The sequence below is a fragment of the Haliotis rufescens genome, unplaced genomic scaffold (assembly GCF_023055435.1).
Source record: "Haliotis rufescens isolate VD_foot unplaced genomic scaffold, xgHalRufe1.0.p SCAF_5, whole genome shotgun sequence".
NCBI classification, from domain to species: Eukaryota; Metazoa; Mollusca; class Gastropoda; order Lepetellida; family Haliotidae; genus Haliotis; species Haliotis rufescens.
In genome coordinates, this window is record NW_025964223.1 from 4,913,670 (window position 1) to 4,927,639 (window position 13,970).

Genomic DNA, 13,970 nt, shown 5'->3' on the forward strand with positions numbered 1-13,970 from the left:
CACTGAGAAACTGCTAACGTGTGCATTCACACAACATCGTTGTCACACCGTCCCCAACCCTTGTCTCAATTGCCGACGCCACACAAGTAAAAAAATATCTCCAGTATCTGATTATTTGTAAGCGTGAGTGAGTGAGTGAGTGAGTTGGGTTTAACGCCGCTTTTAACAGTATTCCAGTTATATCACGGCGTGTCAGCTTAATGTGGGAGGAAAGCCCGAAGTGATGCAGGGCTCAGACGTTTACCACTTCGGTGAAACCCACGAGCACGGGTATGGTGCTGACAGACCTAGAAACATAATCGGGGCGAACCGGGATTCGAACCCACAATCATATGTTTCTGGCGTGCCTAAGGGACGCAACTCTGCACAGCGAATAGCGGCGCCTTAGACGACTGGGCCACCCGTGCTCCCGTAAGCGATAAAGATATGTCTGACAACCTACCAATCGAGTTTGTAAAGACGAAAATATTAGCAAAAGAAAATTATTGAAAATATTGTTTTTCGAGTTTATCAAACTTCACAGACAAAGTTTGCAAAACTGTTTTCACAATGTTAACACATAAACGTATGTTTTTTAAGTCTAGACATAAATGAGCAAACGTTTGTGTGTAAGGTTGCCATATTTACAGTCCACTAAAATGGGGAATGGTTGGAGGTGTTGTGACCTGTTTTAAGTTGGATGAGGTGTTGTGACCTGTCTTAATCCTTACTCTACCACAGACATTGTTGATGTCCAACCAAATTATGTCTTGTAAGTCCAGTTTTAATATAGGTTATGTAATCTCACCACAATGACGGTTACACAGTCAGATGATTCATACACTTTTAAGCCAAATAGTCCGCGCCTTCATAATATATATTTCATGTCCAGGTATCGTATAATTCATAGATTCACGGTTACATTGTTTGAGTTTATTTCTCAGGTTTAATTATTCTATCAAAAACAACCCAGGCTCAAAAAGTAGAATGATTTGTAACTCTGTTAAATTTAACTTGTAATCTTAGTTTGTTTGTTTGTTGGTTGTTTAACGCCGCACTCAGCAATATTCCAGCTATGTGATGGCGGTCTGTAAATAATCGAGTCTGGACAAGACAATCCAGTGATTGACAACATGAGCATCGATCCACGCAATTGGGATCGATGACATGCATCAACCATGTCAGAGAGCCTGACCACCCGATCCCGTTAGTTGCCTTTTACGACAAGCATAGTTGCTGTTTACGGCAAGCCTGGGTTGCTGAAGACCTACTCTACCCCGGATCTTCACGGGCACTTGTAATCTTAAGGGTAATCATGTCGTGGAATGGTAGGTATTCGGCCTGGGCGTGATAGGTAGGCAGCCAAAGATAAAATGAGTCAATTTATGTAACACATCGCAGTCGTCACACAGTCATTCTATCTGTGTCGTCTCGACACAATGCTTAACCTTCTTCTCCTTCTCGTCCCCCTAGTGGTGGGGGACTACCCCTTCAGAAATATCTCTCTACCCTGGGAGGACAGAGTCAACGACCTCGTGGGGCGTCTCACACTGGACGACATGCAGCTTCAGATTTCCCGAGGGGGCGCAGGACCTGAAGGTGGTCCCGCCCCTGCTATACCCCGTCTGGGTATCAAACCATATTCCTGGAACACAGAGTGTCTCCGCGGGGACGTCTCGGCGGGGAACGCTACCTCCTTTCCCCAGGCCATAGGACTGGCAGCCTCATTTAGGTAAGACATTTGTACTTTGTTATGGGTATCCTGTGAAAGTTTGTCTCTTCAAATTCAACAACAATATATGGCATACAACCATACAATCCATGAATATTTAAAGGCGTGTATAGACAATAAACCTAGTTGGATAACGTCTTCTTTAACACATGCTCTAAAATATCTCTTGAGTCAGTACACAACATCATAGTAACTGAACATTTAGATGAAGTCCTGCAACTGCTTAAGCCGTGTCGTCATTTCCTGCAGCCCTGATCTGATATTCCGGGTAGCCCAGGCCACGGGTGAGGAGGTTAGGGCCAAGTATAACAATTATACGAAGTACGGGTCATATGGCGACCACAAGGGTATCAGTTGTTTCAGCCCAGTCATCAACATCGTGAGAGACCCCAGGTGGGGCAGGAATCAGGTGAGAGACAATCTGCAGGTCATTGACATACGATTACATAACACAAGGACAATAGGAAGCATTATCAGTGCATGCTTGCAACGATAAAATCCTGCATTCCTCCCTGCCATTTTAATCCAGTCTCAACTTATCTGTCCTTTGGCTGCAAATTATTTAGAACTTTTAGAAAAATATAAAACAGACTTGATTATCAGACACAGATGCCATTGGGCGTAAAAGAGAAAATAGCGGTAAAAATTATATGATGATATGGTTAATACATTATCACAGCACTAAAGTAATTCAAAATCATTGTGGGTAAATTGTTGAGGAGAAATTGATCCATTGGACAATTGTTACTAAACGCGTTGACCATATATGTAGCCCATATCTATCTTCAGACATTCAGGACCTATTTGACAAAAATGAAAACAAATGGCATCTAGAGCTTCCTGAAAAAACAATATGTGAAATACTTTACTTCCTCATTGATAACATTTTCGTGAAATGTGTGGGTAAGACATTTAGACAAGAAGTAGCCCCCCCCCCCCCCCCCCCCAGTGATATGCATTATCTCCTTGCATATGAATCGGAATTTCGGCTTGTTGTGGCAAAGTAAAAACAAAGTTATTTGGCAAGAAAGATTTTACTGGTAGTTTGAGGTAGATCGATGATCTGATATCGTTCATAAGCCAGTAAATACCCACCTGAACTAGAAATAAAGGAGACCAATGAGACAGCCTAGTCTGTGTCATATTTAGATCTATGCATAAAGATTCAGCAATTCCAGCCTTAATGAGATGGTGTCTTCATTTTACAACTTTTGAGGTTCAATCAAAGAGAGTCATACTGCTCTTGCTCAATAGCTGTTTGTCATGTTTACAACATTCAAGGCCTCAGTAAAGCTTCGAAAACGTTTTATGGTAGACATCTTGAGAAAGCTTCGAAAACGTTTTATGGTAGACATCTTGAGAACATTTCACACTTTCCTGTGTTTCCTCAGCTGAATAATTGACCTACGCAGCATGATTTTAGGCAGTGTCACTGGTTGGGCAAGCTTAAGTCCTTGTATCATCACTTGATAGTGATTCATAAACACATGTTCATGATGTAGTCGGAACGGTACAATCGTATTTGTTTTTCCAGACGTGTCTTATGGATTGGGAAAGGGTTGTGTGGCTTTTACTTAGTAAACCATATTAAAGAGAGGCAGTCATGATAATAGCTATTATATGTTTTTAAACGTTTTTGTTTGTTGTTTAACGTCGCACTCAGCAATATTCCCGCAATATGACGGAGGTCGGTAAACGAATGACTCTGGACTAAGTGATTGACATCATGAGCATCGATCTACGCATTGATTCAAAAGTACAATTTAAAGTGAGACATAAATCTTAGTTTTTCGGAATGGTGGTACACTCAGAAGCACTAACAAATGGATGAATAGAAATGACATGTATATAAAAATGGCAAGTGTGCCATAGGACAATCATCTTTCAAATGTGGTTAAGGCGCAGTGGGGTAGCCTAGCGGTTAAAGGATTCGCTCACCATGCTGAATACCCGGGATCGATTCCCAACATGGGTACAATGTGTGGAGCCCATTCCTGGTGTCCCCCGCCGTGCTATTCCTGGAATATTACTAAAAACGGCGTAAAACCATACTGGTGAATGTGATAGATATGATATATTTGTTGACTATCACAAAATATGTCTACAATATTGGTTGTTTTCAATGGCTAATGACAGATGGCCAAAGCAATGTTATCTTGTCAGTCAGTCTGTAAAAGCGTTATGTAGGTTTCACATGTATGAAGAGTATTGGTCACATTTACAGTTATGGCTTTGTTGTGGTCCACAAGAAGCTGATATTTTATTTTTAAACAACTCTGTACAAACATTATGTGATTGAATTCAACACAATCTCATTAAAATCAGATCTTAGTTCTCGCTACCGCTAAACAAAGATCTGAGGACATCACATTACGGGTCACGTCAGACCGACCTTTCGCGAACTTTGACCAACCAATAGAATGGCTTTACGGCACTTATTTCAAATTGGCGACTACGCTTCGAACCATATTTTGACAAATTCTCGATTACAAATTTGAAACCTGAACAAAAGAACATTCTGGAATGGCTACTAGATGGTCTAGATTGTATTGGTTCAGTCGTTAAACCCGTAACTATCGTTCGGAATACCCCCTGTTAAAGTTTTCGATGTTGCATGATTATAATTAGAAATAACATTCCGACTGTCACCTTCATAATCTGGTAGGCGAGGCTCTGATTAGTCGGATGAAAGGTCGTTCTGACGTGACCCCTAATGGGATGTCTTTAGATCATCGTTTAGCGGTAGCGAGAACTAAGGTCTGATTTTAATGAGATTGTATTCAAGAAGGCAGGTATTCAAAAGCCAGTAAATCAAGTATAATATTGCTAGTTGATATCGTAAATTGTGTATTCTGGAACAGCTAGAGTTGAGAACATCTTTATAGTGGCTTGCCCATATTTCTCTTCCTTAATATCAAAATATATACCTACGTTTCACTGGAATAACCCTAGCGTTAATAATTTCAATATGCTATTATCTTGTCATAGGAAGCATATTTTAATGAATTGTGCAAAGTTGTAGAGAGTAGCTCAGATCCATATGTAAAGTTAACGAAAAATTCACAGTAACATGAATTCTGCTGATTGTATGTACATGGATCTTTATTGGTCTTTATACTAAGTATAATATGCTCTAATAGCACCACGAATTGCGTCGCGTGTCCCATCTGCTTTGATATTTGAGAGTACAAGTATTTTTCTTTTGAATCGAGGCGATCACTATTGCAAGCTCCCTTCTTTTTACTGTCAAATCGGTCGGTGAAGATCCGGGGTAGAATAGTTCTTCAGACCCATGCTTGACGTAAAAGGCGAGTATGCTTGTCGTAAGGGCGACTAACGGGATCGAGTGGTCAGGCTCTCTGACTTGTTTGATGCATGTCATCGATCCCAATTGCGTGGATCGAGGCTCATGTTGTCAATCACTGGATTGTCTGGTCCAAACTCGATTATTTACAGACCGCCGTCATGTAGCTGGAATATTGCTGAGTGCGGAGTTAAGCAACAAACAAGCAACAAAACAAAACTGCCAAATCTGATGTTTATTTTTGTGTGTCATTTTATTATTTGGACGTTGCCCGGGTTCTTTTAAATGTTTCATGACGTTTTATGCTGCATGTCCCTTGCGAGCATCCCTGGCTCACTGTGACATGTGTTCAGGATTCGTCAGCACTATCATCATCACATAAGTCATCACCACTGAAGTATGGGAATCAGACTCCGTCACTGTTGAGTCCGCTGCCTTGTATCTGGTGATCTTCCAGTTTGCACTGACATATTTAGAAGCTTTGGGGTCATACAAACATATTTCTCTTACTACAGGAAACGTATGGAGAGGATCCATACCTGTCAGGAGTCTTTGCCTCAAGTTTTGTAAAGGGTCTCCAGGGAAGTGATCCCCGCTACGTCAGAGCTAACGCTGGCTGCAAACACTTCAATGTCCATGGGGGTCCCGAGAATATTCCCGTTTCTCGCTTATCGTTTGATGCAAAGGTAGCCCGAGGTCAGAGATGTAATGTCATGTCATGTAATGAGACGTATTTGCCACGACGTTTCGGGGCTACATTTTGCCACTTCATCATTCACTTGATGAATGAGAAAGAAGTAGCCCTGATATGTTCTTCTAAATTTCTGATCTTCTAAATGCCTATCAAAGACTTTATTCAAACATTGGGAATTTGCATCTAAGTTCTTTATGTTCATATACTGGCATTAACGTTTTGCGAGAAGGTAGATTATTGTTGTTTGAAGAGTTAAGAATATACTCATAATGAAGTTCTTATTTCTCGACATTTGTACTTTTATACATACTACTTTGTTCTTGAATACAATTTGTTATTTCTCTCGTGATTTCCCAGGTCTTAAGTAAAGCTACATGCATACATTTATTTAGCCTGGAGTCGAGCTAAACTAGTTTCTCACTTAAAGTCTTTTGTTGTTATATTTTAGCAAGAAAACCGAAATATAATAGTTTATGAACAATTATATCAATGAATGCATATAGAATACTGAATTGTTCTTTTCAGGTGTGAGCCGTGACGATCAGGGGTAGAATTTTTTCAGCAACCCATGCTTGTCGTAAAAAGCGAGTATGCTTGTAAAAGGCAAATAAAGGGATCGGGTGGACAGGCTCGCTGACTTGGTTGTTGCCTGTCATCGATCCAAGTTGCATGGGTCGATGTTTATGATGTCAATCACTGGATTATCTGGTCCAGACTCGATAACTTTCAGACCGCCGTCATGTAGCTGGAATATTGCTGAGTTCGGCATTAAACAACAAACACACAAACCTTTTCAGGTGTCTGAAAGAGATTGGCGCACAACGTTTCTCCCAGCCTTCCGCTCCTGTGTCAAGGCCGGTACCTACAGTATCATGTGTAGCTATAACAGGTTGGTACAACGCAAATGTTACTTGAACTAATTTAGTGACAACTCATTATTCCACAGGCATCCATCTTCTTACAACTGCAAACCCTAACATTGAAACCTTAAACATCCTGTATGTGTATCTTGCATTATAATATGTAGAAATGGTATAATCTCTTGAATATCTAATCCATATGTGAATCACTTATTTTTAAGCATCAACGGAGTTCCAGCATGTGCCAACAAGAAGCTTCTGACGGATATTCTGAGAACCGAATGGGGTTTCAAAGGTTACGTGGTCAGTGACGAAGCTGCCATTGAGAACATCATCACTAAACACCACTACCTCAACAACAGCGTCGACACCGTCACCGCATGTGTGAAGGCTGGATGCAACCTCGAATTGTCCTTTTTTAACGCCGAACAGGTGTTTCTGTCAGTGGGTACGTGCATGTTTCGCATAATTTGAGTATACCACCGAGAGTCCCTTTCCTTGTCAATCTGTTTAGGGCATGATTGTATCCAAATTTGGATGTTATTGTTTATTATTTCATTGTGCACATGTTCATGCCAAGTTCATAGGTTTTTGGGTGAAGGGACAACGTCAATATGTATGGTGGCCTGTTCTTGCCATTAAGAGATACAAAATACACCTGTATTCAACAAGACGAAGACCAGAATTATATGAATCTTAATGACTAATATTACTTAAGGAAATTGGAAACAAAACTGTCCTTACAGGCCGTTGTTGACGATTTGGTAGCAAGAGTATATTGTCCATTTACAATGAATCTAACTTGATCATTTCTCAATCGATTTAATATATGAGTGTTAATGACATTTTGATAACTAACGGCAATTATATACTCGGCACATGTAGTGCCGAGATTCTCTTGTAGCATCAATGTTAAGTTGTTAGATTGTGGAAAATAACCACCTCACACCACGTTTGCCTGAGCTGAAGTCTTGTTGCTTGACACATCGCATTTTCTCGCAACCTTATTTCCCTTTAAGTGTTACTTTAAACAATGCTAACTGTCAACCTGGAGGTATGGCTCTAAAATGGACAAGGTGCTGTACCAGTACTATTTTGTGTCCTTCAGTTGATGCTGCGAAACAAGGCAAGCTGACTGAAGACGAGGTTAGGATCAGAGTTAAGGAGCTGTTCAATGTCAGAATGAGGCTTGGAGAGTTCGACCCACCGGAAATGAATCAATATACAAAACTAAACATATCAATAGTGCAGGGCGAAGCTCACAGGAACCTGTCTGTTGAGGCAGCATTGAAGACATTTGTGTTGCTGAAAAACCAAGACAATGTCCTTCCCTTGAAGCCATCAAGCTACCAAAACGTAGCGGTAGGTTACGAGATTGAAAACAGTTCCCATATAAATTATGTCGTATTTACACAACATTAATAAGTTTTACATGGTGAAGGCTGTAATTAAAGATTTCCATACCATTTCTTACTTTCCTCCTTGCCACTGTTCACAAAATGAAAAGCAGTCATTGTCCAACAGGCTGTCGGACCAATGGCCAACAATCCATATGAACAGTTTGGAGACTATGCTCCCGCAATGAACCGCGAATACACCACCACACCTCTACAGGGCTTACAATATCTCTGGTCTACAGTGAGGTATGCGGCAGGCTGCATGGACAACAAATGCACTCAGTATAACTCCCACCAAGTCCGAATTGCAGTAACAGCCTCTGACCTCATTTTTGTGTGTCTTGGCACAGGTGAGTTAATCAGGAGATACACATACTGTGTTTTCAATGTAGAGCTACGTTACCTGTATATTTAACCGAGCTAAATTGAATTTGGAACCGAACGCGCAGCGTGAGGGTTAAAATGTTGCATTTAGCGCGGCTAAATCTACAGGTAACCCAGCTCTACATTGAAAACACAGTATGTCTATCTCCATTCTACCATGACTAAACAAATGCGATCTCTTTGGTGTTAGGAAATATACTGAGTGAAGCGGCATGGGTTGAGTCCAGTGTTTTGAATGGGTTATCGATCTGAATTGCGGAATCACCGAACAAAATATGGTGCTGTATATACTCAAGCAGTTTGTTTACACCATTATACTTCACTCGAACATATGGCAGGCATTGAAAGCATATAACCACGGAGACTTGTTAAGCTAACATGAGGTGGGCATCCCTATAGAAAACAAAGCAAGCTTTGCAAGGCTTTCGCTCTACATCGTACGTCACCATTATGACGTTATATCGATCATTGTGAAGCAAAAGATATGACGTCACAGTCGTATGTAGAAAAGCGCCAAAATTCCAAGCTCTCTATTGTCTCCAAAACGTAAAAACATTCCCTTTGTAGATTTCTATCGTGTTTTCTGCACGAAATGTATTACCACACATCCTTTGAATATCGTAGTAACCACATCTGTGCATTATGTAACCTGTAATTGTAGATATAATTATTTAAATATGTCTACCGACAATGACTGAAAATAGTACTATTGTATTAATAAGAGCTGCCGCGGTGATGCGGTCGTCAAACGTCAAATTCATGGTAGAAGGTTTAATATATCCCCAAAACCTATGTTCCTATAGCTGCCCCTTAATTATTATTTAGACAACCCATTTTTCTCGGAAGGAAGAATTGGCCATCTTCCATAGCGACGAAATACATTTGTGGAAAGAGGTTATAGCTCATGCAAACTTTTCACCCAATTTAAACCCGTTCGTAAATGTTTCTATACAAAAAAATAAACATTTGCTATTGCAGGAATCTGATTCGAGATATCTGATTCCAGATTTGCACAAAATAATAATTGAAACTGACAAATTTTTATGCGAAACTCTCTTTCGAGATTGATATGCTATTGTACGGGTAGTTCAACACGTGAATAACATGACTGTATTAATATAGGAATTTTACGACGGTGTACAGCATTAGTTGCATATAAACCTTTTAACCACGTGTCAGTTTTGTCTTTGTGACAGCAGTGTGCGACAGTGATAGACATAATGTCAGTTAAGACATTATTCACATAATCGTACCACTGAAGAACACATACATTCAGAACACGTTCTTAGCTTCGGTTGATGTGTGTTTCTTGGCATCAATTTAAGACTTGTCTACCAGATGAAGTTTCTATGCCGACGTTTCCATTTAGGTCGGGAACTAGAATCTGAAGGAAATGACAAGGCCAACCTGGAGCTCCCTGGGCAACAGCTGCAGCTGCTGATGGATGCTGTCACCACCGGCAAGGGTAGGTAGGGATGGGATAACACAACCAGGATTCATGTTCAATATATTTAAAACCCATTCTCTCAATCACACTCACGATTTGTCAGTCTTATGCTACTGAACAAGTGGTCATTACATCTCTACTTCCAGAATATGGTGCCAAGGTCATCCTCCTTCTTTTCAATGGCGGACCCCTCAATATTACTTGGGCTGCTGAGAGTCCCAATGTACATGCAATAATGGAACTGTTTTTCCCAGCCCAGTCAACAGGCGAGGCTCTGCGACAAGTACTTTTGGCAGAGGGACCAAATTCAGTACCTGCCGGAAGACTTCCGGTAACGTGGCCAAGATATATGGACACGGTAGGTATGAATTATCTTCCTCAAAACTTAACCTCAACATATTCAAAGCTTGATTGCGTTCTGGTTCAATTTATTTTTTCTTCAGCATCTATACGTTTAGCCATGTTTTGAGTAAATTCTTTTCTTTTGCATTGTTAGTTCATAACAATATTCAGTAGAATTTTAATAATTCCATTACATTTAATAACAATGTGTCATCTACTCAAATGAAATGAAAACATGCCAGATAGGGATAAACATGAGCAGACTGTTTTCCAGTTTTAGAAAACCTAATTCTCTGACAATATTTGATCATATGGCAGTGTTGGAATGTTGGTAGAGAAGTAAATAATAATAAGACCACGTCACATTTTGCAGATGGATGTGGAGGTAAAATGCCATCAGTTAATTTTTTTTTCGGGTATAAACCTTCAAGGAATAATGGTTCACTGTATTATTTTAAAGTTCACAGTAGGCACGTATGTATGAAATGTATCCTTTCATGTTAATCCTAAAGGTGCCTGATATTACCAACTACACAATGGTCGGACGCACATACCGGTACGCCACGTATCCAGTTCTCTTCCCCTTTGGCTACGGTCTGTCCTACACCAGCTTCTTCTACGACACATTGGAGTGTCCCTCTCAGGTGACAGCCGGGCACGATGTCACTGGTTTTGTCTTACTTAGCAATCGAGGATCCTTTGATGCCTTTGAGGTATGGATTGTTGAAAGGAGACAACAGCTTTTATCAAACATCACCCATGATCACAAAAATGATTATACCATTGACATTCTCCGTCTTCCCACCTCACAATTTGACAACTTAGCTCATCACCTGAGTCTGCTTGGATTTAATGAAATGTTAAAAGGAATATCCTTCTGGGAAACAAACATTTCTCAATGAGTTATAGTTGCTTATAATGTCGTTGACATACATATGACCCATGCATGTTCCAACATCTGGAATATAACCAACTACTGGGCGTGTCCTTATTCCAGGCCATCCAGGCGTACATATCCTGGTCTAACGCCACGGTGACGGTTCCACAGCTTCAACTGGTGGCCTTCAACAGAGCGTTTGCACCACGGGGCGTGCAGACTCAGTGGAACTTTACCATCTCGGCAGAATCTCTCGCAGTGTGGACTGACCAGAAGGGATGGGTTGTTGAGCCAGGTAAGCTGACTCGTGCGGCACACGAGGTACCCTTACGACATCAACAAAATTATATAAAAAACAGAAGTAGTCCAGTCTGTACCAGGCAATAATGTGGTTGATTACATGAACAACAATCCTCGTTGTATGGGAGAGAGAACATACTTGTTTTATATTCAGAAATATTCCAGACATATTACGGTGTCTTGTTGATAATTGGATCTCGGCCTAGGATACCAGTCGTTAATATTGTGAGGAAAGATCAACTCTTCAAAGAATGACGATACGCACTAAGTCAGTAACAATCCGATTCGGAGATGTTAGCTTATATCACAAACAAAGGCTACTGGGGGAAAATGATCCACAAGAACCTCCCCATGCGCACTGTCTGTTCTCTCACGAGGCACCGTAACGTAACAATGGCAATTTGGCTTGTTCAGAATAATTTCTTATATTTTGACAATTGATTAAGTCACTATTCAACACTTTTATCGTTTAGAGGGAAAAGAAATAAAATGGAATCAGCTGTTTTTATAAGAACCTAGCTTTTTATCACATAAAGGTTTACCACGGTGACTACATACAACAGACCCCTTCACCGAATAAATTATTATTAGTATTAGAATATTTGTGTATCTAAAATCATTTCGTCATTACCTGGTGTGTGCAAGTTACTAAATGACAGAGTGCAATGTCAAGACATTGAACAAAATAAATGTTCTACCATAATTGTCCTTTCAGGTGTCATTTCGTTGTGGGTAGGAGGCCAACAACCTAACGCCAGGCCAGCTATTGACTCCAATGTTGTTTCTTGCCAGTTCAAAGTTATAGGACAAAAAACGCTTGGTCGATATTAATCATTATTAATTCTTCACTTTTCACCTGTGTATCTCATGTATAGGTTTATAATGAATGGAATTGGATATGTGTTCTATATATGTATAAAGTGATCGGATAGGACATATTCTAAAAACAAACACAAGTATCAAACAAAATGGTTAAATATACTTAATCTTAATATAGCAGTGTTACACAACGTACTGAAATCTAGTTTAAAGTTTAGTGTTTGAAATGTTTAGTCGTTGCCGAATGTACCACAGGGCGTCCTGGTTATGTTCCTATATTTTTTAATAAGAAGTGAGCTGTGTTTAATACCGGTTTGAATAAAATATAAGATACATGTATATATCAGGTCTCGGACGTTCATTACTCTTGTGAAATCCAAAGAGCATTGGTATGGGACCGACAAACTAAGCTGGTCAATCAGGAATCCGAAAGAGTTGATCAAACATAACAAGGTACGACATAACAAAGGCTACAACAGATATTAACGAACGTGCAATGCAGATTTAGTACATACGGCATACACTAAGTATTATGTTACTAAGTATCTGTTTTTCAGTCTCGAAACAGATTTGGCGTAAAAGGATAAATTGTTGTGAAAAATATATAAATGGATCCTGAAGATCAGTGATGACACCAGGTGTTCGTGAATTATTCATGACTAATCACAAAACCGGAATATCAGATACTGGGATGCTGAAGACCCATTAAGGTCCAGGACGGGTGAAGCTTGAAGAATTCGACTAATACTCTAAACTTAACCAGTCAAAACTGCACAAGAATTTGGCGGTATGTTCATGAATTTTAAACAGATGCTTCAAAACTAAATCACTTCACACTAAAGAAGGTGTTCGGGGACACTTTGGATATAAGGATACAGATATTTGTTTCTGCGTTCTCTGAATTCATTTGCGTACCTTCCGCGTGTACGTGTTCACTTTAGACATCGTAAGATGAAATTTGAAAAACGGCGTGAGAACAATTCATACAAAAACCATTCCCACCAGGCAGTATTCCTTTATTGTTTAACTCCGAGCGATTGCTACCAAATCCATTTGTACATGTAGATGTAGTGACAACTTAAAACTTTATTCGTCGTCATTAGCATGGTATCTCAGTGTGCTAGCACTATCAATCGGCATCAGTCCGGACTAGTACAAGCAGCCACGCACGCACACACACACACACACACACACACACACACACACACACACACACTCATGCGCGTCGCTATATAAGTGCAATAATCTTAGACGCGACGTTAAACCCAATTTCACCTCGCCTCTTTTGTACTGAAAGAATATGTTTCCTCACTGGAATTATGCAAATTTTGAGTTAAACGATATGTAGCATATAATCTCTAGCATATTTTAATTGTGACTGTCAGATATTGGACATCATATGTAGTTACTTTATGTTTGGATACGAAATGTAAATATTGACAGGAGCTGGTGACCTCGCCTAGGTGAACATGTACACTGCCAAGCTGACTGTCGTTCATTTCCCGATGAACGTCAGTATGTCACGTGATTACGTTGTCAATCGCGCGGAGACATATAGAAATAATTTAGGGGAATTCCTCAATGTCTAAAAATAACATTAAAAATAATGAGGGAAAACTGAGAGCGACATCGATTTAGGCTCTTAAGGATGCAGGCTTTGAAGTCAGACAGATCATGTATTTGTCGGGTGACCGAAATGAAGCATCCATTCGAAGCTATAACAAAGAATGCTCGACTTACCAAAAGAAATCACCGAGCCCCACACTATCGTGCCTCAGTAAATCCAACCGCGCCGCCTCATGCGGTAATCCCCGTCATCGGCAGCCGTAGTATGA

General features: G+C 40.2%; 1 protein-coding gene across 1 annotated transcript; it reads left to right on the top strand.

Annotated features, from left to right (window-relative positions):
* The first annotated feature begins 1,378 nt into the window (after positions 1-1,378).
* Positions 1,379-12,446, top strand: LOC124133613 (probable beta-D-xylosidase 2). Its single transcript, XM_046498068.2, has 12 exons — positions 1,379-1,711; positions 1,961-2,120; positions 5,531-5,701; positions 6,507-6,598; positions 6,791-7,017; positions 7,678-7,931; positions 8,094-8,316; positions 9,720-9,815; positions 9,944-10,155; positions 10,652-10,852; positions 11,137-11,311; positions 12,032-12,446. The coding sequence occupies exons 1-12, from the start codon at positions 1,419-1,421 to the stop codon at positions 12,145-12,147; spliced, it is 2,220 nt and encodes a 739-aa protein (XP_046354024.2). The 5' UTR covers positions 1,379-1,418; the 3' UTR covers positions 12,148-12,446.
* Positions 12,447-13,970: the final 1,524 nt, after the last annotated feature.

Coding starts and splice junctions, on each gene's coding strand:
- LOC124133613 (XM_046498068.2), top strand. CDS start 1,419: ATGCTTAACCTTCTTCTCCTTCTCGTCCCCCTAGTGGTGGGGGACTAC. Junction 5,702..6,506: donor GCTTATCGTTTGATGCAAAG/GTAGCCCGAGGT, acceptor AAACCTTTTCAG/GTGTCTGAAAGAGATTGGCG. Junction 10,853..11,136: donor GATCCTTTGATGCCTTTGAG/GTATGGATTGTT, acceptor TCCTTATTCCAG/GCCATCCAGGCGTACATATC.